Genomic DNA, 26,998 nt, shown 5'->3' with positions numbered 1-26,998 from the left:
GTGTAGTGTTCCACCAGGACAACGCCAGACCACACACTTCGTTGATGACTCGTCAGAAGCTAAGGGAGCTCGGATGGGAGGTTTTATCGCATCCACCATATAGCCCGGACGTAGCGCCAAGTGATTACCACCTGTTCCTGTCCATGGCGAATGCCCTTGGTGGTGAGAAGTTGAACTCAAAAGAGGCTTGTGAAAAGTGGCTGTCCGAATTCTTCGCAAATAAGGAGGGGGGCTTCTACGAGGAAGGTATTATGAAGTTGCCGTCTAGATGAAAACAGATCATCGAACAAAACGGCGCATATTTTAACTAAATCCGATCACTGTAACACTTTTTATAAAGCATTGAATGAAGAGCAAAAAAGCGGAAGGGAGATATTGACAACCTTATTATTATTCCTACTTTATATGATTATTCCAACTCTCTATAGCAACCGTTAGGGTGGAGAGAAATAAATATGTAACCAAACAGGAGCCAAACTCATGATATATCTTGAAAATAGAATCGAAGTCTGATATATCATATTAATCTGATTCGATTTGATCTGTGAAGAAAATATTTAATTAAAGCTGAATCTCCTAGCTTACCCTCGTTCGGGCAAATATCATAACCATTCTAATTTTCTTCTAATAATTGCTATATAACTACATTTATGGGATTAGATGCCATACAAATTGTTGAATCGTTTTTCATTCATGATGGTTCAAAACAGGACTATATTACTATAATAGTATATTTTGCTCAGTCAAAGATTATGTATAAAGGTAGGGAGCATCCTGTACCGCTGGATCCACTTCTATCTCAACGTGAATTAAAAGACTATTCATATTTTATTATATGCTTTGTAATAAAATCTAATTTTATACAATTTTTCTCAAAAGTCGTTAAAGCTAAAGAAGTACGTAGAGAATCTTAAGAAATATTAATGATTTATAGCTAAATATAAAGCAAGTTTTACGAGGTAATTGAGTGACTTAGTAGCTAACTTAGTTTGAGTTAATTTTAATATTAATTTGGAAATCATTACATACGGTTTTCCAAAACAAAATTTAAATGTAAATCAGTTTCACAGCATTTTTTATAATTATTAATAGATAAGTGTGATCTCATTGTAATCACTAGAAGAATGTTGATATTCCTACGGTCTTTATGAGCTTTTGAAAATATACTACGTTCATTCTTACATACTATTGTACTTATGTATTGTATATGCTATTGTTTAAAACAACTAAGTTTAACTCCATATAATTTGGCTTTTGTGTTAAATGCACCTCAAGTCCTACGACTTAGGCCTTGACTTCCGCTCTCAGTGCATCCTTCGCGGCCTTCTCGTTCAATGCCACCTCCTTGTACCGTTTGTCACGCTTGAACCACAACCAGTTATTCTCATTGAAGTAATCCTCAATTTGATCCAAAGAACGTCCTTTCGTCTCGGGTTGAAAGAGACCCATGAAAATGGTCACCATGAAACTGGATATTGCAAAAACCATAAAAACGCCACGCATTTGTATAATCGACTGCACCATAGGAAAGATTTTTGTCAATGCAAAGAGACTGACATTCATTGCGGCAAATACACCACCCGCCGTACGGCCACGTATACGCGCTGGGAAGAGTTCGCCGATCATAATGCCCGGCAACACCATAATCGCTGTGTTAAAGGCAATATAAGCGAAGAGACAACCGGCAGCGATGAGCGCGTCCATATTGCTCTTCGGCAAACCGAGACGTGCATACATATATATGCTCAATATCAGACAACTGAGACCGGAACCAATACTGGAAATAGTCAATATGCGACGACGACGCACGAAAAGTAAAATCACACAAAAGGTGAGTGAGCAGAGCATGCGTACTACCGCCGTCCAAATGGCAGCGGATTTTGTATCGACATCGGCACCGAAATCGGCAATAATGTCAATAGCGTAGAAAATGACAATAAATGAACCGGACAACATTTGCAGTATTGAAAATACGATTACAATGAAAAGTGGCTTCATGGCACAGCGTTCGGTGCAAAGCTGGAAGATGTTCTCGCTGGTGCGCGTGGAGGCACGTTCTTTACTCAAACGTTCGGACATATCGTTGATTTCTTTGCGTGCGATTATCTCACTACCGCGCAAGAAGGTTAGAGCTTTTTGTGCCTTGGCCTGCTTGTTGTTACGCAGTAGCCAAGCGGGTGTTTCGGGTATCAAGAAGATTGCAATGGAGGCACAAATTGGCAGTATACATGCACACCAAGCCACCATACGCCAATGCAGCGCGGAGCCCAATGAGTAGACGATGAGTATACCAAGTGAGTAAGAGACATATGGTGCACCGATGAGAATACTGCGTAGGTTGGGTTCGGCGGTTTCAGCGATGTAAACCTGAAAATACATATACAAGTTTTTGTTAGAAATTATGCAAAACTTTAAGTAACGGTACATGTACCAGAAAGTAGTACCGAAGAGTTGAAGAATGCACTCCTGAATTCTATAATATATAATATGGAAAAGCTCAACGTTACGTTCGTTGCTGTAATCGATTTGAAAGATGTCAACATACAGAACAAGGACGCGAATGAACCGATGCCCGCTTTACCTTACTGCGTCACCGTATTACCGTCACGGAACCTCTAAAATCTCCAAAGATTTATTGGCCCACAAACACTGGTAGATTGCGGGAATAAAAATATATAATACTTGAAACGACTAGCAGTACCAAAATATTAAACGCAGCAGAGGGAGCCTCCCTGTGTAGTTTTATTATTGCTCCCATTTCTAGTAGAGTCGAAAAACGACTATATTTTATTTTTTATGAATTAGGAATTGGAACTACCTAATCCTTTTTCTTTTTATCTCTGATGACAAGAAAATTGAATACGGCCACCCGGATCCAGATAATTAAGTGCACTGCGGGAGGTGTAGAAAATTTGTTTCGGTAAAACCACCCGGTCTTAATTTCCTTTTAATCAACCTCGGTTACGGAAAGCTTGACTCACTTCCGCAAAACAATTAAATAAAAGGCGAAACAGAAATACCTATATACAAATAGCACCTACGAGTATGTACGCAACATAATAAATTCAATAGGTTGCGAGGTTACAAATTAAGACGGCAAAGTGTAAATAAACGTAACGTTTTACGGTTACATATATGCATGTAAACAACGGTATTTAACTACATAAACAAAACCGAAGCATATGCACTACGTGTCAACTGTCACCTCAATGGGTGATGGAAAAAATTGGGTTGCGCTTTTTTACTGGACCCAACTATTAATAAAAATTAGTTTTCGCAAACAATCAGTCGGCATAAATTTGTGTGGTTATGCGCAGTTCCATTAAACTTTCGCTCAACTACAGTCTAAGGTCAAGATTCCGGAACTGTATATAAAAATTATCCATGCGCCAACGTAATAAGTTCATACGTATGGTATGTAAATCTTTTCGTTGAATGTTTGTTGTTCGCTTGTGATAAAAGGCGTTGACACGTCAGGGTCGTATTTATAAGACGCGCACCCCCATTGAATTTTAGTGACTTCCAAGTCGTGATAAAGTGAAATTTACTCGTCAATTTCACTATAAAAGCAGACAAACAGAAGCATATAAAACGAGGGAGAGTGGTTGAGTGGGTGAGCAAATAAGATTTACTTTTCATAAGAGTCGTTATTAGAATTGGTTTGAATATTCCGAAGGGTTAGTGATGATACATGTGAATCGTTCTTTATGAAAATCGTTGAGAAATTGATTGTTTGTTGACGGAAGTAAGCGGTACAACGACAACAATAAGCTTTGTGTACATTAAGCGATCTCCCATGGCGCACATAACCTCACTTATGCGGCTAGGCAGCATGTAGTTAACGGCCTGTGATATCTATCACAGAGTAGTAGCTACATATTGACAAATAACTTAATTTCTTTTCAAAAAAAAAAGAGAATAACTGAAACTCAAACGCATCTAGCAATTTGTTTGTTCTTGAACTCACATACTATGCACGAGTTCAAGGCAATCCACGTCCCCAAACAGTCTATGCACTGTGCGCTTGCTGTGCGTGAGTTCCATTGTAAACTAATTCGCTTTTTGTGCCTAAATATCTATACGTATCTGGTCAATAAAAAGTAATAGAAGAAGCATTTTTCTTCCTCACTCCACGTCAAATCTACTAATGCGAGCTACATAAGTAGTTAACTCGGTTAATGTGTCACTGTCACACAAGGTCGTCGTTTAACTAAAATAGTTGAATATGCTCCGTGTGAATGACCCATATTTGTGGTTTACTAAAAATGGCATTGATAATTTGTATGCGTGTATTTTGCTTCCCTATTATGACAAATTCACTTGTGACACAAACCGCAATCATGTAGGAGTATTGTTATTCGAATGAAGGTCTTCTAGAAACGACTCACTTAATTGAAATGTGTTCGTTGGAAGCATAAGATAGCGAAACAACGAGACTTCTCTCAACCATACGAATATTTTCATACCCATAGAATATATTCGTTCCATCGCAATTCGCTGACTTTTTCTGTCGAACACTGCCAGAGTTGTATCATGGACCATGTATTTGTACCTTGTCTTTTCCTACGTTGGATTGACAACCTCTATTGTATACTCGGTATCCAAATATTTGTAAAAATATTTCTAATGCTAAATGAATGGGCTAGAATTCACTAAAGCTTCACGAAGAACTCTTTGTCTCCAAGAAAGAAGAGGCATTTTAAAAGAATCTGAAGAAATCAGAAATAATACGTTTCAAAATCGCTGTTATCTAATTTTTATAGAGTAAAATTAGAAACAAAGGGAATTATAGAGGTTTGCTCTCAATAGTTTTTTCACGTAAGCTTTTATATTATTATTATATACTGAAAGATGGGGTTCAGAGTTGGATTGATTATAAAACTCAATAAAAAAGTTGAAGAAAAGCAATCTTCACCAAATCCTCTATAAATAACATACTCAAGATTTGTTGTTCCGTAAACTAAAATTTATTACTCACCTGAGCCGGCCCACCGAGCAAGCCCGTTGAGAAACCACAAAGTAGACGGCCAATAATGATAACGGTAAAGGACTGAGTAAGCGCGAGTGTACACCAGCCTATGCAAAGTGGAACGATCGAAATCAGCAATGTGGAACGTCGACCAAGAAAATCAGCCAAAGAACCCGATATTAATGAGCCAACAGGTGTTGCCAAACTGTGGACGCTTGCTGCAGAAATGGCAAATTATGAATTGAGTTGATGCTCTCGGAAGAATAAATCCGTAAAACATGCTATTGTTGTGCAATTTTGTACTCACCAATCCACGAGCCCATTTCAACGTTAATGACAATCTCCGCTGTGGTCGAGTTAGCATCCGATAATTGTGGCAGCAGGACGGCTGAATAGCCGATGGGCATGCCACAGGCGGCAGAGAGCACCAGCACAGCGCAGGTGGAGAGAATCTGTTGTTGCCATGTGGGAGGCAAAGTAAATATTATGAGTGCATTCAATAAACTATTTTAATATTGCATTATTTAAAGTTCAAATGCAAACACAAAAAAATATAGGTTTACACACACACACACATATATATATATATATATATATATATATATATAAAGAAATTGCAGAGATGGGATGAATATAGCATATAGCTGCCATATTAACTAAACGATCAGACTAAAGTGCTTGCATGGAAAATTTCTTCTTTGACGAGGTATCTTCACGAAATTTGGCATGGATTATTATTTAAGGCAATAATACAATCTCTGAAGAAAGACTATAGCATATAGCTGCCATACAAACTGAACAATCGGAATGAAGTTCTGTGGAGGGTATAATAGCTTCGGTACAACCGAAGTCAACGATTTTTTTTGTTTTTTATAATTTTCTAAATATTATATTATTTTTTTCTAAAAGGCATAAATATTTATTTGCCTAATTTGACATTTATTTCGTTGATTTTTTGTAAACGTTGGCTGGAAATTTTTTCAACATGTTTTTTCGAAATTTCAAAACATTTCTCGTAAATACACTGATCTGGCGATCTGTATAGTTAATTAAGTTAAATCGGAATTTCGAAAACATATACTCTGTCGATATCGATCAAATAGTGGAATTAGCAAAACAAACTGGATTAGATGAGGTAAATGTGGAAAACGTCGAAGAAATAGTTCAAGAAGCAGCAGCTAGTGCTTCTAATGATGAGCTCAAGGATTTAGCTGAGCAAGAAAAAAACAAAAATATTGACGGTAGTGATTTCGAAGAAGAGCACAAAATAACTTTCGATGACGTTTGTAAAAATGTTTTTGACCACTATAACTGAAATTATGGAGCAATTTAATGTAAATTATTAAAATTTTGACTGCTTTTTCCACAAGTTCTAACAGAACGCGAAAGAAAATGCAAACTGTATTAGATTCTTACTTGACAAAAAGGCAGAAAATTGAAAACACAAAATAGACGAATGATCTGACTGAGTTAGAATTTTATTTATTTATTTTGTTAGAAATAATTGTTTGGTTTTATTATATTTCTAAGCGTAATTATTAAATTTAATATCTAACCAATTTTCTATCCATCTTCCCCTTACCCTATTTATTACATGTTAACATAGCCTCGTTAAAAGCTATTTCGCATCACCCTCTACTTGGTTGGAACGTATCCTAAGCGTTAAGCAGGGTCTTACTATACACATATTTTAAATTCATAAATATTTGGTTTTTAGGCCAAGTCATTGAAGAGATTCTCTGTTTACTCAGATATCTAGTAATAACTGTCGCTTAATCAAAGCAAAAAGTACTATAATACGTCGATTATATCAGATCTAACTTCTTCACCTGCTCTCAACAGAATTTTTCAGTAATATGTAAACATTTATTCTCATCATAACTGAAAAAATATTTTAAAAATGTTCAAGTGTCTGCAAATTCTTATAATACTTAAAATTCGCCTTCGACTTCACTGTCGTTTGTTGCTTTCATAAACATAAGAAATTCTTTTTCTTTTGTTGTGCTATACCAGAGAATGTTAATGAATGAAAAGTTATGTGGCTTCTAAATGCTAAGAGAGTACTGCTGTTATTTTTAGTCGCTCTCTTCAGTAAACATGTTCATCAGCTGTGCTGCTTATTCTCGAGTGTGACCACGAGCGTAAGCATATTAATGGTGTTTACATCACACTTTTATGCATAAATATTATGTGTCCCATATGGTCTAGTGGCTAGGATATCTGGCTTTCACCCAGAAGGCCCGGGTTCGATTCCCGGTATGGGAAATTTTTTTTAAATTATAAATTTTTTTTTTTTTTTAATTTGCTATATATTATTTCTTTATTTGCGTGATAATTGCAATTCGATTGCACTCACGCCATTAAAATTGACTTTGCTTTAGAAATTCTTTTCGATTTAATTTTTTTGCCTTGCGTTTGGTGCGAAGGTTGTTTTAATAGTTTTCTTTACTTGTTTTGCTCTTTAGTTTTGTAAATTAGTTGTGACATTTGCTATTGCTACTTGAATTAACATTCATTTATGGATTCACATGTGTATATATGTATATGAAATTAAATTAGCTGAAATGAGTGAAAGGCAGGAAAATTAAATAAAAACTAAATTTTATCAAAACACGTATAATTGCTGCGATTAATTTCAAAGGAATTGTTGAAATACAAGTATACTGGGAAATATATTTTATAGTAATGTTGTGAGCTTGCGTTTATTTAGTAATACTCAATGTATTTTTTATTTTAAATCTGTTAACGATTAGATATTTAGATATATTTTATTTTAAAATCATAAAATAGTATTTGTTCGCAAAACAACTGTTAAAATAAATTTCATTTTCAAATTCATTGGAGGGGAGAAAAGTGAGCTTCATGGCTAAACAAAATTTTCTTGTGAAAATCGGGATTTGTGGCAATCTCGTTTTGGGCCATTGACGGAACGTGTGACGCGCTTTAATTTTTTTTTTAAAAACTTTTTTATTTCTCTGAGTTATATATAATAAAAAAGTTTCAAGTTTTGTGTTCCCATTCTATTTTTTCACATACTTTGTTTACTATTTCGCATTAAATAGTTTTTATTACCTAATAATTTTAATATTTCTGTAATAAGTTTATACATAATTAATAATGTTAGCTAATTTATTTGTATTTTTATAGTTTTTAGTTTCATTTTATTATTAGTATTTGTTATTATTATGAGTTTTGTTTTTGTATTCTATTAAATTTGTTTTGTTATTTTTGTATTTTGATTTGATTTTTGATTTCCCATTTTTTAATAAAAATTCTATATTAGGTAGTTTTTTGTTTTAATTTTCGAGAAACTTGTTTAATATAGAATTAATTTGCATACCTATATACGTACCACATACAAATAATTTGTTTCGGAAGCGCCTTGTTTTATTTGTTCCGTCGCTTTCGTAACACCTGTTTTCTGCAGTATTTTTTGGAGATCGAGTTTATTGGCATACATTTTCGCTTAGCTGCCTTTTTGGGCAACTTTTGGTTAAAACTTTTTTGACCTTCTGAAAACCTTTAAAAGTCTCGCTTTTATCTTGACAATAGATCCGTGTTTACATTCATTTTGAACTTGTCTACTTGGTTGTCGCTATTTTTTGGATTGTTCATTGAACTCATAACATAATAATAACTAAAATGATTTTAAATTCCACACACTAAATCAAGTTTTGGTGACATGAAATCATTTACACACTGCCAATTACAGTAAACAATAAAAATCGTGGGAGTTTTTGGTGATTTAATAAAATGGGAAGTTGTATTGCATTAGCTATGCGTTATAAATTTTCTTTATTTGAAAGTCTTCAGTTGTTTTAAAATATCTCATACTGTAGTAAAAATAGTTTTTAACGCACAACGATTCCAAAAAAAGTGGAAAACTGCTGAAAATTTTCAGGTACAAGTAAGAGACAATGACGATAATCTGTTTAAAAGATTATCTAATCTCAAACCCGTAAGATGACAATATTTCTTTTGTTTGCATTTTTAAGTTTTTTTTAAGTATTTTCCGAATTATGTTTTAGAACTTCACTTTTTTAGTGTTTCTGTATTTATTTGTCCAAATATAACTTTCTGGTTATTTAATAATCCGAACTAAAATTTAATCACCCTGCTATTTCATGCTGCGTATTTTAGCTCTAATACTAAAAGTTTCTTTTCTACCTGGGAATATTTTTAATAAAAAGTAAATAAAACTTTCGAAAATTTTAGACTAGTTTTAGTAAAAGTTTCCTTAATTTTAGATTATGAGAGGAAATGTGAAAAAAGGTCTATGCGACTCGGTTAGAACAATTATTTTTAAAAGATCTCACTGGCATTTTATTTTGAGTTTAAATATTTTTCAGAAACTTACTATTAGGTTGACATTGAGTTGGGATACAAATTCTTTGATTTTACCTAGATGCATTCTGAATATGTTAAAGTTGTAGAAAGTTCAATGAAATTCATGTTTCGAGATTGCAGTACTATAATCCCCCACAGAATTGCACAAGATTTCCCGCAGAGCAAAAATAAGCTCTATGTGCTCACACTTCACGTTATCGGAAGTGATCTAGGGTTTCTTGACACAGACACTCATTTATACAAACACTCCCAATCACAATCTTTCGCTTGTGTTTGTGCATTCTTACCTGATGGAAAACACCACGAACGGCCGCCTTCTCATCCGGCACCGTTGACAGATATGAAGCGATCGATGAGAGCCGTGAGCGTCGACGTGGCAGCGGATAATGTTGTTGCAAATGATGATTGTGGGCATTATGATTATGAAGATTAATATTATTATGTTGTTGTAGTTGTAATAAGGCCTGCTGGTGCTGTTGTTGATAATTATGCGTCTGTTGATGGGCCTTATCGGTCGACGATACAATCTCATATTTATGCGTGTGAGGCACAAATTTACATTGCTCCTCCATATGTTCTCTATGAAGTGAAGACAAAAACAAAATAAATTAAATGCTTTTATAAATAACACACTAATTACATATCCAAATATTTTGACAAAAGCAAGGAACAAAAAAGTATAGTAAATATTCGCGCTGCAATGCAAACTAGTCCGTATACCTATATGTACATATACCTATATAAGTATATGTGCGGGTGTGTGCTAAAAGTAAATATTTGCTTTAATTGACTTATTTAGCTAAGCCTTTCATACGGGAAGGCTTATGAGCTTGTCGTCTTTTTAATTAAATTTTGTGTAAAGCTGTTTGCATAGCTCTAGCAAATGAACACATACATTTTATTTTGGAAATTCTTAAAATTCTTAATCTCTGTGTAATTAATTGGCAATGTCTGGACGTTGTTTTGGATATATTTATATGTACATATTTAAGTGGTTTTATTAGTTGTACATAAAATGGGTTATTAATAAACATTTAAATTAAGCAAATACAAAGAAAAAAAAAGAAACGTTAAATTCGGCTGCTACCGAAGCTATAATAACCTTCATAAATGCAAAATATTCCTCACAAGCATATGATTCCTATTATTTAGTTTGTATGGCAGCTATACTATATCATACCAAACGATTTCCTAGAAAATTGCATAATTTCTTTAGACAATAATCGATGCCAAATGTCATGAAGATATCTCGTCAAATGAAAAAGTTTTTCGTACAAGCACTTGATTCCGTCCAGTCTGTATGGCAGCTATACGCTATAGTGGTCCTATATCGGCCGTTCCGACAAAGCAGCAGTTTCTTGGGAGAAAAATTTCAGATCGTTATCTTAAAAAATGAGCGACTGGTTTGCGTATATACAGACAGACGGACATGACTGCTCGTCACGCTGATCATTTATATAATATAATATGTATACATATGTTATATAAGGTATCCGACGTTACAAACTTCGTGGAAAACTTAATATACCTTGTTCAATGTATACATGTTTAATTTATGATAAGTAATAATAGTATTGCACACCAAAAATATTTTTCGCAAGACAGCAAAATTGGTTTGGGAAATCTTAAAACCGTAAGATGTTAGTAATTTTTATATTCCACTCTTTATTTAAATTAAATAAGTAATACACAAAATTTCGTGTTCGTATCCACTTAAATGTAGCCGACATAGAACAACATCTCAAAACTGAACAATCGGTTACATGAATAATTAAGTTTTATAGTCAGACCATCGTAGTAAATTTCTATGTAGCTTTTTTCTCATAAGAAAATATTTTTAAAAAATTTAAAAATGTATGCCTTTAGGTACTAAACTGTAAGAATTATAGTACAATATGGTACTATATGTTACAGTATTGTGATCTCAATGATTTTCAGTTTACAGTTTCTGCTCATATTGATCAAATATTTTACAAAGTGTCACACAAGTTAACACAAAATGTCATAACTGTTAACACTGTTGTGTACAAAACTATATGTTATAGTCGTGCAATCTCAATGATTCTCAGTTAGACTATTTTCTTTACAATAAGTTAATATTTTATCAAATTTTATAACCATAGTGAGGCAACTAAGATTATAGTCGGCTAAGCAAATGTTTCTCGATCACATACTTGAAAGAATTATAACACAATATCTCAAAATTGAATAATCGACTTTACCTTCTTCGGTAAAATCTCGTGGGACTTTATCTCAAAATACTAGTGTAGTTCCTCATGCAATATAAGTTGAGGTTTTGAAATCGATTACATTTATATAATGTTTTAAGAAGAGATAATATTACTTTAGGGAGAAGTTATTTTTAAAGCCACTGCGAGAAAAGGTTACTTTTAAAGCCGACCAATACTCAGTCGGCCAAAACTGGAGTACTTCCAATACATGGAATAAGTTGATGTGAAATTTTATTATCTTTTAAAATAAATATGGTAAGACTTAAAGGGGGAAAAAGGAGAAAACAATATGCATTGTGTCTTAATATTATCTGACAAAGGAAGAGTTCAACTAGTTTTAAGTTCTCAACGGCTGTTGAATGAATATGAGACACACTTTTAAAACAAAGACTATACTTCGAAAAGATCTTCCTCTTAAAAAAAACGACTGTAATTGTATTTCTAGTCAAACACCCACCAACTACTAAACTTTGACATATGGATGTCCAGATAGAGATGTAATCGTAATTCAACCGTATCAAACTTTTTACTCGATTTTCGAGAATTTCATAGCGCTGGTCTTTATTTGTAAATCGTAATTGAAACATTTTGATAATTGACTAAATTAAGGCACGTGATGTAAACATTTTCAATTTAAATTTAAAATACTCTAATAAAAATTTATTTCCAGACTAGATACCCTGTTTGTTTGTATTTCTATCCAAAGTGCAATTCATTTCAAGTCGTCTATCTATTTTTATTTTCACTATCAAGACAACAGTTGATTTGCATTTTCTATAAATTTTTAATGAAATTACTTTGTAGCAGACGAAAAGGTCTGTAGTGATTACGAAACTTTCGCTAAACTGGTCGTTTGTAATTAAAATAATAATTAATTATTCGTAAACAAACCAACAGGTAAGTGTTAACAGTGACTCAGTTCTAATTTCATTATTCGTTATAATCTAAATTTAATAGCCAGTAGGAATCTATTTAGATGTATGGGAATTCCCGTAGCCTGTTTTGTTGACAATTTATTCGCAGAAAGTCCCTAAGAAAGACTTAAATTAGTATTAGTCTGTAATTCATAAATATAGAAAAATATTATAAAATATTATATATGAAAAATGTTCTCTGGAAAGATTTATAATTAAAGATTTTTAAACGAATAGAGTTTTTATCATTTACTGATATGATCGATAACTGAATAAGTAAGCTTAGACTCGGCATAGCCTCGGAGTCTGTGATTACTGAGGTTCAGCCTTTTGGTTGGACTCAGCCATACAAAATCCACATAAAATATATATATTATATAACATCTTTTCAAAACCCTCATGCCTAATTCCAGCGACGGTGAAACGATTTCGTACAAATTGTATGTATTTCCTCATATTTCGAACAATGTTAATCATTCCTAATTTAGTTTTGTCCCTTGAAATTCAGTACCTTACGGCACTTTAGCTTTTACCAAAGATATTTATATATTTCTATCTTAAAATTGAGCTAATCAATTTGTTCTATGTTTTGGAACCAATTCTAGGCATCAGTTGAGATCCGTTAATGACATCTTTTGATATAATAGATCATTTATTTATTTTTTCTTGTGAGTTGGTAGCCCAATGGGACCTGACCCAGACCGGGATAAGGTTTTAAATTGTTACTGAGTTCCAATAATATATAAGTTTTTAGGTTATAGGAAATGACGAAGAATATATTTCTAAACGGATGTGAAGGGAAAACTGGGTTACCATTGGTCATAGAGGGTGGTTGTAAATAATAACGTATATTTTATACTATATTTTAGGTTGTGATGTATTAGGAAAAGTCAGGTTCAGGAGTGGATTTAAATAAGACATATTTTATTGGAAATGAGGCGGAACGTAGAGATCAAAAGACTTGTTCTGGAAAACATTTGTTCAAACTATTTGTATTTAATAAGCTCTGAACTCACTAAAAGTAATAGTATAGTAAGGCTTCTGTGTGCTGTCGAGTTTTTGGAAGACATATTTGAAATTCAATTAATTCCCCTGACCACATGTAGTGAAATAAACATTTAAAGTATGTATTTAGTAAAAGTATTTTAAGACCTCTCAAGTTTAAGTTTTTTCTCTGTTCAAAACAATCGCTATAGAAGTGTCCACTTCTTACGTTCAAGTAGCAACAGCTAGCATAAGTATGAGTAATTAAGTGAAATGGAAAGTAACATTTTTAGTCAAGGAAGTACAACCTTATCAATATTTAGTCGCAAATCAGTGTTTAATGAGTAATCACATACACATAATACTGTCCGTAATCAAAAATTAGCTACCGTTAATATTAGCCGGTTTTAATTAGATAATGATCAAAGTCTTCACATATTGGAAGAGAGATAATGGCTTCTAGTTTTGTTGTTTTACTTATTTATAATTGATAAAGCTTAATTGTGTATTACGTTAACGCAGGGTTTATTTATGGACTTCTACAGAATTGCTTTTGTAGAGAGCAATGATCGCAATCTTGATCATTGCTGTTTTTACCTTAATTTTCGGGTGAGACACTGTCTTTTAGGTTATTTGAAATGTATTACTGAAAATAGGGCTTTAAATAGGAGCTTTGGATAGATGACGCTGCTGTTGCAATATAATTTATTTTTTTTTTAGAATCCCAAACTATTCAACCAATATTTTTTTGCCTAATCTTCGGGCTCAACGATCACTAAATGCATATTAGCCAAAGTTTCAACCTATGATGTTTTGTAATCCAGCTGATTACTAAAGATCACTCACGAGTTTCTTGACTCAAGTCACACACCAGTGAAAACATAGCGAAGCAAGCTATTAAAATTTTGAGTTTCACATTTTTTATCTATGTATATACTTCACAATCGCGTGACTGTTACTTACCGAATTTTCGCTTTTATCTCTCTGATAACATTTTACGTTATTAAATACTATTTACCTTGATAATTTACAATACTCATACTCGTAGCACGAAATGCGTTCTTGACTGATAAGCGTGTCTGTTTTGTCTAATGAACCTAATCAATCAGATCATTAACGTTAATGCACCGACTTTTGCCTTCATCATTGTTTTTCAAGTAAATGACTCAATTGTTATACTCTTGCAACATGTTGCTACAGACTATAATAGTTTTGTTCTCCTAACGTTTGTATGTATCACTTTAAAATAATGTAGTTAGATATAGAGTTATATATAGTTATATATAATATATATAAATGATCAGGATGATAAGACGAGTTGAAATCCGAGTTTGTCCGTCCGTCTGTTCGTCTGTCCATCTGTGCAAGTGATAACTTGATTAAAAATTGAAATATCTTAATGAAACTTGGTACATGTGTTCCTTGGATGAGTTCGTAGATGGTCATCTATAAATTGCCATAACTAAGCCGCAAATTAAGATACAAAACCGTAATTTGGTACAACGAATCGCAATAATAAGAGGCATTTGTGACTTGAAATTTTTTCAAAAGTGGGTGTGGCCCCGCGCCTAATAGGTTTAATGTGTATATGTATATCCCAAACAATTTAAGCTATCTCTCTTGCGACAGCATGAAAATAGGTGAAATCGGATGATAACCACGTCCAACGGTTTTGATAAAACTTCTAAACGTGCGGTAAATCAATAACTAAATGCTTCAGAGACATTAAATTTTACCTTTAGGATGGCACAAGAGAGCTTTAAAGGAGAAAATATCAAAATTGGACGATGGGCGTGAAAGCGCCCACATTTAGGTAAACTCACATATCTCCGGATCTACTCTACCAATTTTAACCAAACTTAGTAAAGCGTAATTGTATTCATATTATTATGTCACAGTCGGACAGTCGGACTGCAATAACGCCTACTTCCCATATAATACAACTTTAAGCTCCATATTTTTTTCACTTTCCAGTATACAAATCAAGCACCAAATAATGTATCGTGATAAAACTTTGCACAAATAGTGCCTTTAAGGTATGCCATCTTAAGTTTAAAAATTGTTACAGTCAGATCATAACTATTCAAGCTCCCAGATACCGGAAATAGGGATCACAGAGCTTATGGCTGACTTTTTGCCGAAAATAACGGTCAATCTGTGATATATATAATTGAAATTCGGCGAAAATTTTTGTTTGATAATAATATACCCTTGTAACAAAAATGGATCAATACTTCCCTTTGCAACCATATAATTAATATGAAGATTTTCGGACTTCCAGTTGACGCTATACCACATATATCGGCTAATGTGCTAATAATTTTTCTAATATTTTTCAAAAAACTGTGTATATTTGTGCCATATAACTGATATTCCGGATTTTGAAACATTCGGCTGATTTCTTCCATATATACATATGTTTATATTTCTATGCCAACAATTATTTTAGTATAATTTTAAGTAAAATATAATAATGAAACTAAGTGAGTCTATGACCTATGTCTATGATATATAACATAAGTTAATATAATACCAAATTTAATTCTAATTTATTCAATATTTCGTCAATGAAGTTGAACCTTTTCGCTACATTTCTTAAAATAAAGTTTTGCCAACACCTGAAGGCATTTCCCCGGCATTAATCCTTGCAAGTTGCAAGAGTATAAAATGTTCGGTTACACTCGAATTTAGCATTTCCTTACTGTTCGCAGTATTTTTGTTGTAATTTGCATTAGTTTTAATTTAAAATTAAATGGAAGTGTGTGTACAATGTAAATGGCAGGCGTCTATCGATCATAGTTCTCGCCATGAACCTCACTTGGCGATTATTTATTTATATGGGTGTGTATTGATGTATGTATGCATTAAAATGCGATTACGCCTCATTGCGAAATTGCGTATTGACAAATTTATAAAGTACAAGCCATTCCTTCGATAAGCATGATTTTTATTACGTAAAATAAATATTGATTTGCCAGATTTTTAATTATTACTTTCGATGTGTTAAATGTATGTCACTTTGTTATTAAACATACATATATAACAAATATTTTAGGTAAAATTTTCAAATTCTCCAATACTATATTACTATGGTACTATTAGTAATTTAATTTGTATAGTGTTCAGAAGGAAACGTCGGAGACCCTATCTCTCTCTGCCTGCCTGTATATACGCAAACTAGTCCCTCAGTTTTTGAGATAGAGATTTAAAATTTTAAACACATCCTTTTCTTCCTAACAAGCTGCTCGGAATCGCCGATATCGGACAACTATAGCATATACAATAGCTGTTATACAAAATTAACGATTGAATTCTAGTTGTTGTATGGAAAATATTTTTCTTTGAAAAGTTTGGTACAATCATACAATTGTTTAGATCGGACCTATAAAGGATATAGCTGTCATACAAACTGATGGATTAAAATTAAGTTCTTGTATCGAATATTTTGCATTTGTGAAGGGTATTATAGCCTCGGTGTTATCGAAGTTAACTTTTTTCTTGTTTTATTCTAAAAAAAGACAATTTTTTAAAATAATCGTTTGTATTTTCCAACAACAAATTAGTAAAATAATAAAATAAAAAAATAGTATTATCAATAAAAAATTAGAACGTTCATATTGAGAGTGTCCTTTCAGCAATATAGATATTCTTTGAGAGATAAATGTCAAACAAGCTGTCAAAGTAAACATATATATAGGCTTGACATTTATATTCTGTATGCTTTAATAATTACCATACCAAGGCATACACCCAAACAAGGTTTGAAAGTTGTGAAAAATCGTGTTTTATGCATCATAAATCCAGAGCAACTCTCATAAATCAGGATGTGATATATTTCTGGCTTAATTCTTCAAGTTCGTTGAACCCAGAAAGCGTTACGCTATGGTTTGATTTAAGTGTCAAAGGGCCGGTGGTTGTAAGTCCCAAACTCGTTTCAACAATATGTAAAAAAATTTTGAAATAATGAAGCCAAAATGTTTGCATTTCATTAATTTTTATGTTTTTTACTTACAATAAAACAATTTTTACTTAGAAGCCAAACACGCATCACATTCAACTGATTTAGCTAAAAAGCGAATCACTGTGACGGTCCCAGTTCAACAATACTAAATTGAGTCTATTCTTTGAAACAGCTAATATGAATGAAATACTATTGTGTCAGAGATCATCTTCGTTCGGAGAAAGATAAAGAAATATAAATTCTTCAACCTGCCTGTGAATTTTTTAATATTTCAGATTATATATATTATATAAGTCGATACATTAACTCCTAAATAAATTTAGTTGCTTAACTTAATTTGTATTTTATTTTAAATAACCTAACTATAGCTCTTAGAAATGAAAAGCTGTTAAAGCCTATTTATAAGTCGGCTTTGGAAATCAGTACTTGTTCTCTATGGAAAATCATTCCATAGTCGAAAATGGATTTATTTCTGTCTATCGAGAGGTCAGTGCTTGAACTCTGTTCTCATTAAATGAAAGCCACATGCAACTTAGTCTCTGGCGGTCTTTAGCTTACATATACGAGTAGTAATCAATAGCTTCACCTAATTAATAGTCTCATGTCATCTACACATACACTGTCAGTGGGGCCGCAAAAAAGAAATATAATTTTTTTTTACATATATGTATATGTATCACACTATTTAAAATTGATTGGGACTGATTGTGAGATAATTTATATCACTTTGCTACAGTGTATTTAGCGTTTCTGGATATAACTGAGGCGACTGTGAGTCAGGATAAATTTGTATTATTCTAATTGAAAGAAAGTCTACCAAGGCTATGTATATATGTGTATGTGTGTATGTTTGCATGTTATCATAGTAGCAATTAAACAAATTGTTCTACAAATCAACCAGTAAACGAATGTATTCTTAGCACCTTATATTCGTCCAATAACAATAATACTAACAAAACTTGCAAACACATATAACAAGCGGTCAATGTGTCAATTTATAATGACGTCACACACACGCACTCACTTACGCATGCACACTCGAGACAATTTAGCAATATCGCTTTAAAATTGCTTCGAAAGACATTTATTTATTTGCATGCAACTACAACACCAACTACAAAATAAACATACATGCATATACACACACATACCTATATACATATGTACGTCTATTTTCAGATATATAGACAAAATGAAGCTGCTGACTGTTAAACAAATAATTGGGTATCGAAATATTGAGTCAATTTGCTGTCTGTCCGTCGGTTTGTGGGTCTGTTGTACGTACATATGTATGTGTGCCTCTTGTTACAATTGTTGTGTCAATTTTGGTTGCCATCCCATTTATCACGATTTGCTTTGATTGTTGAAAGCATTTTGTTTTACTCGCACTTCGGTTTTATTTTTAAAGCGTTTATTGATTTTGATTCGATCATGCAAATTTGTCGCTTCGCACGCACTGGTAATATAATAAATTGCGCGATTTTTGCCATGTTTGCTCCACTGTGCAACATTAAGTGGCTTTCATCAATTACTCATGTATTTTATTTTAATTGCTGTTGAGTTGAACAGTTAGATACTTGTTTGGGTGTTAAGCAGCGTGTTCAAATTTTATTTAAATCAATTAAGAAATCATTAAAAATAAATAAATAATAAAAATGGAAAAGTGATATATTAGGACATATGTATGTACTTGTTTTGTGCTTGTGCGCGATACGACTAAATGAAAGGCGTTATTATTATATAAATATGATAAAAAATTTCAAATTCACAATTTGGTGTTTGTAAGTTCTTCCTTAGGAGAGACACAAACAAAAATTCCAAAATTATGCTTCTTTAAGTCTAATAAAAATATTTAAAAAAAAGAGGATTAAGGTTTTTTGAATAAGCTTACAAATTAATGAAAACATGTAAGGAAGAGCTAAGTTCGGTTGCAAATGAATATTTTATACTTTTGCAACTTGCAAGGACCAAAGCCGGAGGAATACTTTCAGGTGTGGTCAAAACTTTATATTACAAAAATGTTGCGAATGAATTCAACATTCTTCATTCGACGAAATCGTGAAGGAATAACAATCAAATTTGGTATCTTATTAACATATATTGAAGGTCATGTACTCACTTAGTTTTATTAATATATTTTAACGTAATCAACGTAAATTATATTAAAATCATCCATTAATTAAAGATATGTCCTATAAACTCAACCGAAGAAGCTAAATTTAATATATTGAGTTGATGTGAAAAACGTCAACCAGAGGATCAAAATTCTATATATTTGGCATATGAGGTTTGGACTAATTCTATTCATATTCATTGATATACCACATACTTTTCCAGGAAACTTGTCTATTTAATTTCATTAAAATATAACAAATTTTGACCAACCGGTACGGTTTAAAGACAAGTAGAAAGTCAGTAATAACTTTATAAGCTATATATACTTCTAATTGGGGCATTCATTCTGACATTGCTTTAGAATACTTGAGAACATATTTTCAAGCAATTTTATAAATATATAACTCACACACTGAACATATTCGTCATAAGGCTTGTTGGAAAAACGAAAATGGGAGTGGAGGTAATTCGTATTTATATACAACAGAAATCTTTGTATTTTGTATATGGCGGCTAATCGGCTTCTTTCGATTCAACCCATTTTGAAATATAGGCATACTGTTAACAGGAAAGCATTTGCTCCGAATTTCAATAACATTTCTCTCAATTTGCCCGATATTTTCGATAAAATGTTCACTGTAAGAACTGGGTGCGGTATCTGGGGGCTTGAACAGTTGTAGTTTGACCTTGGCTCATATAAAGCTCCAATTTATCACCCTGGGTGTAAAATTTAATATCCCTGGCGCATTTATTTATGGATTTATTGCGTTTTTAGTAGTTTTTAAGAAAACCGTTATATAGGGGGAGAGCGGTGTTATAATCCGAATTCATCAATTGTCACACTGTAAATAGAGTATTTATAAGAATTGTTCTACACGAACTTGGTTATTGTATCTTAAGTGGTTTAGGAGATATGTACAATAAAACTTCTTAGAGGCCAGGGCCACGCTCTTGTTTTCAAAATGTTCAACCCAAAGGTATCTTAACTAAAGGCTTAGTTATGGCCATTTATATATTTTTAATTACTGGTGTTTTGCGGGTGCGGCAGTTTTCCGATTACGCCCATATACGAACTCGTCCTCTCTGTTTTGCTAAGGAACCCGTGTACCATTATCTCAGAGTTTAACTCGACTCATCATTCTGATCATTTATATACATATATATCTGGTGATCCTAGTAGAGGTACTTTTTGCAATAGCCTTTTTTTGACAGATCACGCGTGATTCGTGTCGAGTTGTCATGTTATTTGTATTTAGTATTGTTTGATTTTGAAAGACTTACCCTTGAACAACGTTTACGAATCGTTCAACTTATTTATGAATATTCACGTTCTGTGAAGAATATGTTTCGTGCGCTTCGCTCAACTTATAGTCAACATAATCATATTATATATATAATATAAAATTATAGCGGCCGTAGACCGAAAACGAAGACCGGGAAGAGTCGATTCGGTGACGTTTGCAGCAACTAGGACCGACGTATGGAACGACTTGACGCATAGTATGTCGAGATCTTAAATTGAAAGCGTACAAAATACAGCTTGTGTAAGAACTGAAGCCGCTCAACCTTCCTAAGTGACATCGCTTCGCTCTATGGGCTCTTGAAAAGTTTTAAGAGGATCCTACGTTTTCAAGCCAAATTTTGTTCAGCGATGATGCCCATTTCCGGCTCAATGGATATGTAAAGAAGCAAAATTGCCGCATTTGGAGGAAGAGCAACGTGTAGAGATTCAAGAGCTGCCAATTCATCCCAAAAAAACCACGGTTTGGTGTGGTTTGTGGGCCGATGGAATCATTTTCTGTGTTATTTTCTTTCAAAAAGTAGTTAACCTCGAAATGGATCACCATATATAACTCTACATCTATCTCCATTACTTTTAGAAGATATAAACAATCGTTAGGTGGACAAAACTATTGTACTCTATACAACATGTTGCTAGAGTATAAAAATATTTCACATTAATAAAATAAAAATTATTTAAGTTTTATGCATAAGCTTAAAAATTATGTTTGTAAATAATCAAAACTGCTTCAACATTTTCTCAAAGTTACAATAATGTGTCTGAAATAGGTTTTAGAAATTTTAAATATTAAAAACAAATTTCATGAAATTTTTAATAAAAACAAAGTTAAAGTAATATTTAATGTATGAGTAATTATAACCCTTTGACATACATATAATAATAAACCAATAATTTTCTATAAAAAAATTAAACGGACACAACATATTTATCTCCTAAGTTGGAGCAAAGTCCACAAGTCTGCAAATTTTTGTTTTCAACACGCGGCACGTAATTTTTACATAAGATGAAATAACTTGAAGCCGTTATTTGTTAGAATCTTAGTGAACATCACTAGCGCTTTGTCATATAATAGACAAATAATTTGCAATAAAAAGTAACTAAACCGGCTGTGTAAATTTTATTCAAATCGGTTCAGAAGTTCAGGAGCTTATCGTGGACAAACAACGTGTCACCTAGTTTTATATATAAATATAATAATATATAATTTATATATATATATAATATATTGTATTAGTACAAAATCTGAGAGTAGTATTCGAAAGATTTAGGAGTCTGGTTTTATTTTTTATTTTTTAATTTTTAATATATATTATAATTTTTATGTTTAGGGTTTTATTTGTAGTTCACTCTCAAAGATATATGCATATCAGCTATTTTAGAATTATTTATTTTTAATTTGTTACTATAAAAATGATTTAAATCTATATTTAAATAATAAAAAAATTTATATATTTAACTCAGCATAAAAAATTAATTTCTTAAATTTTTAAATTTTTTTTTGCAAAATTAAAAAACAAATTTCTGGAAGATGTTTGTTAGCTGTTTAATTAATTTTTTTTACATTTCTCTATTCAAATATTAGATTTTTTATGAATTCCATCGTTAGAACCTACGTTACCGTACGACTACAGTTTGCCATTGGTTTAACGACAGGTCAAGAAACAAGTCTCAAATCCAAATTTGCCCATTTGCCCATTTGCGGTTTAGATTTTGAAATTTCTTTGCAAGTTCAGATTTTGAACCCTTGGATTTATATATATTGCAATCATCTTTTTTCTTAATTATATGTAATGTGTGTTTTTGAAACTAAACGAATAATTTTTCGAAATGTGAAGCTATATGCTATAGTGCCTCGATCTAAACAATTTCTTCGGAGAGAAAAGGACGGGTGCAAAAATCTCAAAAAGTGAGGAACTAACATAGTTCGTATATATAATATATCATAAAAATCATATCTTTTGAACAGTTCATTAATATATTATATAATATTACTTTTGGTTAAGACCTTGATCTCTGAAACTACACATATTAGTTGTACTATGCCGATTTGCATATAACTATAAGCTCATCAACGCACCTTTTATAACTTTCAAACTTTCTTACGCGATTTCATATACTTTTTTCGAGACCTCCAGTTTATCACCCATCAATTGAAATACCACAATTACCCTTATCGAAGTAATAATCTCGAGTACGAGTTTGCTATTGTAAATCACGACATCATTTTCAAATTGTCAATTTATTTCAGTATTAGCCATCTTTTATTACCATGCAGATTTCACTCCTTCAGTCACGATATGCCGACTTTTGAAGTAGATTTCTTCGTGTTTATTTTGGTTTCTGATTAACAACTACATCCATAGTCAAATTTAGTTGTCATGTGGAAGTAGATTTCTAATCGCGACCCTCATATACCGTTATCTAGCGCAAAAGGCTTTATTATTTTGAAATGGATTTAAGTAATCTAAGTAAGTAATGAAACTAATTATTTTTTATCGTGCGAAATCTGCAAAAATTAGTTTTGCTAACCAAATCACTATCTTGAGGGCTCAGAGAGTGGTTTTACCCACCGATGAATAAGAGTGCAAGTGTAAACGCTTAGTAAACTATCAAAGAGCAAAATGTTCATAAAATCGTGTAACTGATGAAGGTCCAAAGACAAAATCTCATTAACGTAAATAAAATATGAATATTTTTCTATAAATGTATTAAAAAGAAACGAAAAAGCGCGAAGTACTGCCAAAATATATAAAAACCCCAATAATAGCAGCTAAATTCATACAGATATGGTATTGCGCGAAAGCAGTAAAAAACAATCGAAAAATTATAAAAATACAAAAACAAAATTTTACGGATGTGTAGCGAGGGCAACAACGCTGTCGTGCGACATAACTCGGCAAATACAATTTATTGGCATCAAACCGCTTCATGAGAATTTTTGGCTTAGTAAAAAAAAAAAACAAATAAAATGAGTTGTTGATTTTTTCGAGAGTTCTAAAGTAAAGAAATAAAATACAAAAGTTTGAAAATAACGAAAATTAAATAAAAAAAAGTAAAAAAGATGAAAATAAAATATATAAAAGGAAAAAATTAAAGAAAACAAACTCAAGTATTTATATGTTTAAAGAATAAATAAATTTAAAAGAATATGAGAAGAACGAAAGAAACAATTAGGAAAAGAATTACGAAACAAGAATAAAAAAATTGTATTAGAATAAGAATAATAATGGAAAATTTTGTATGTAGGAAAAATTAAAGAAAAAGCCAGCCGCTACTTTGGTTGGATCGAAGCTATAATACCCTTCACAAATACACAAGATATCTTAGAAGAACTTGATTTAGATCGTTAATGTGTATGGAAGCTATATGCTATAGTTGTCCGATCTGAACAATTTCTTCGGTGGTTTATACAATACTTTAGACAATAATTCATGCCAAATTTGGGGAAGATTTCTCGTCGAATGAAAAAGCTTTCCATACAAAAAATAAATCGGTCATTTTAACTATATGCTTTAGTTATTCGTTCTGAAAAATTTAATCAAAGGCTCTGGTGACTCGGTTAGCGATCTACGTCAAATTTCGTGAAGATACCTTGTCAAATAAAAAACTTTTTCATATAGTGGCTTGAGTTTTATCGATCAGTTTGTATGGTAGTGGTCTTATATCGACGGCTCCGACAAATGGGAAGCTTCTTAAAGAAAAAAGAGGTGTTTAAAATTTCAGATCGATAAGTTGGAAAATAAAGGACTCGTTCGCGTATACGAGTATATAGACAGACAGACAGACGAACATAGCTAAATTTGCTCAGCTCATCGCGCTGATTATTTGTATATATGTATACTTTACACGGTCTCCAACGTTAATTTCTGAGTGTTAAAAACTTCGTGACAAACTTATACCCTGTTCAGGGTATAGAAGTAATACAACATGTTTAATTATCAAAGATCAAAGGCGTGAATTTTGTGTTGGCTCGTAATAATTCAACATTCTTTATTTGAGGAGATTGTGGATCGACTTTCATGGACAGACGAACATACGGAATTCAACTCGTGTAATTCTGAACATTTTGACATATATAACTCTATATCTTTTTCGGCTATTTTAGAGTGTTACAAACTACCGTTAGGTGAACAAGACTAATAACCCTATTCAACATGTTACGAGTGTGTAAAAATTAAAAATAATGTTAAGAAAAAATTAATTTATTCTAACACCTGTGCATAGAAATGAAACTGATTAAGCAAAATAAAATTTTAGCGCACAAAGTACAGCATTTGTTAGTTTATGCCGAAGATTTACTAGTGTGCTAAAGGGCACGAAAAGCACTCTAAATGAAAACTGCGGACAAATATATGGATACGTACATATGTATTAATCTTTATCTTCCCATGTATGTATACACATCGCATGGTAATTTGAAGTAGCAAAAACCTGTTCGACGGCTGATTTGACTTCACAAACATTCGTTTACTGGGTGCAACAACCAACGGCATACAGCTGTTAAATTGTGCAATTCATTGTCAACAATTAATATTCAATAATAATAACGACATCAACTTTAACTGGTAGTTTTTGTTTTTCTATATTAATAAGCCGGTGGTAGATTTGCGCCACACTGTGAACAAAGCCTTATGTCATAACACTTTAAGAATTCTGAATTAACTCTTGTATTCGAAATATTTTGTCTACTTACCTTTCAGTCGGCATTTCGGCGTATTTTATTTGTACTTTGCGTTGACCGCGTGTCTTTCTAGTTTGTTGTACAAAAAATAATACTGTTATCAGCTATTGCTATCAATTTACTGCAGCGAATCGAGATTTGCGGTAGAACTGTGGCAAATCACGCCCGGTTTTTGTGCTTTTCTAAAAAGTGATGACAACTGGAGCGAATATTTGCTCAAACTTTCAAATAATTTGAATTTATTGAGGAAATTTTCACACAATTGGGCTGAAGTTACGCGTCTTCAGCCATTAATACTGTGGTCTTTGGTTGAAGCCTGTAAGCAAAAAGTAATTTTGCTAAAATTTTGCTCAAACGCTTGCACTTTTCTTTGCATTCACAATACAATTTGAGTTACTTCTTTTTCGAAAATGATTTTTTTTTTGCTATGTGCGCTATTTAACGCTACACAAATCAACTTTACACGTTTAACAGTCGCGTACTGCTATAAAACTGTCAATGTAGGCGCTATTTATGGTTGATTTGGCGCTCCGTTAGCTTTATTCATTTATTGTCGCTGTGTGCGTGTATCTTTGTGAGAAATTTTTGCAAATTAACTTTTTGTATATGATCGCTAGTGGTGAGGAGTTCTCTTTGGTTGCCTTTATTCGCGCTCAGCTATTTGCTCAATTCATCTTGATAAACTATGTCACTATAGCAACAGCAACAACAATTAACGGCACTGTGATAAGAAACAGCTGCTTTTGAACTTGAAAAAGCTTTTATGTGCTTAGCTCGGGGTGTCTGTCCCGGCTTAGCGAGCGCACATACTTTTTATACTTACGCAAATTGATATGGTGGAAATAGTAAATGATCGGCGAATGACAAATTAATTGATTAAGTGTCGATTAACGGGAGAAACTTAATATTTTTATTAAGATGAAGTTATGCTTGAAGATGTCTTTTAAAAACATTTGCTGTTTTGTCGTTCTTAATACATTAAATAAAAAACACAGTTTAGGAAATAAGAAGATAAGTTTACACATAATTTCGAAAATGTTTTTTTGTTTTGTACTAAATTAAAATAAGGAACTCAAAAAATTTGATATATATGTTTTTCACATACATTTTGAGGTTATGTGAAAAAGATGTTAATACAAAAGCATAAATCTTTACATTACCTACAACTTTGCGATTTAACTTTTTTGTAATATCGAGGTCTACTCTTAAAAAAAATCTTCTCTTTTTATTTTCGACCTGAGTTCGCCTGTAAATTATTTTGCCTTTAATTTATGTTACTACTATGATTTTTGTTTACTTTCAAACATTATCTACCCTGGTCTTCATGAAAGGAACTATCATCGATCCTGCAAAAATTTTAATGATCAATTCTACCAATAATGATAAAGCAAAATCCGGTGCATTAACGTTAATGATTCGATTAATTATGTTACTTGGGTAAAACAAATACGCTTATCAGTCAAGTACGCACTTGGTGCTATGAGTAAGAGTAT

At 32.4% G+C, this 26,998-nt stretch overlaps 1 protein-coding gene and 1 non-coding gene across 2 annotated transcripts; one reads left to right on the top strand and one right to left on the bottom strand.

Moving 5' to 3' along the window:
• Positions 1 to 861: 861 nt before the first annotated feature.
• pippin lies at positions 862 to 26,003 on the bottom strand. Its single transcript, XM_014235998.3, has 5 exons — positions 25,518 to 26,003; positions 9,604 to 9,895; positions 5,277 to 5,421; positions 4,979 to 5,187; positions 862 to 2,367 (listed from the first exon to the last, which is right to left on the bottom strand). The coding sequence occupies exons 1-5, from the start codon at positions 25,529 to 25,531 to the stop codon at positions 1,285 to 1,287; spliced, it is 1,743 nt and encodes a 580-aa protein (XP_014091473.1). The 5' UTR covers positions 25,532 to 26,003; the 3' UTR covers positions 862 to 1,284.
• TRNAE-UUC (transfer RNA glutamic acid (anticodon UUC)) lies at positions 7,163 to 7,234 on the top strand. Its single transcript has one exon. It is a non-coding gene; the product is annotated as a tRNA-Glu (tRNA).
• Positions 26,004 to 26,998: the final 995 nt, after the last annotated feature.

This window comes from Bactrocera oleae, chromosome 4 (genome assembly GCF_042242935.1).
Source record: "Bactrocera oleae isolate idBacOlea1 chromosome 4, idBacOlea1, whole genome shotgun sequence".
Lineage (NCBI taxonomy): Eukaryota > Metazoa > Arthropoda > Insecta > Diptera > Tephritidae > Bactrocera > Bactrocera oleae.
Note: the sequence above shows the minus strand (reverse complement) of the source record. Positions and strands in the feature narration are given on the sequence as shown.

Bases quoted from the DNA above. Each gene is read 5' to 3' on its own strand.
- pippin (XM_014235998.3), bottom strand. The intron at 5,422-9,603 runs GTAAGAATGCAC...TGGCAACAACAG, and splicing joins TTCGTGGTGTTTTCCATCAG to ATTCTCTCCACCTGCGCTGT. The intron at 5,188-5,276 runs GTGAGTACAAAA...CCATTTCTGCAG, and splicing joins TGAAATGGGCTCGTGGATTG to CAAGCGTCCACAGTTTGGCA.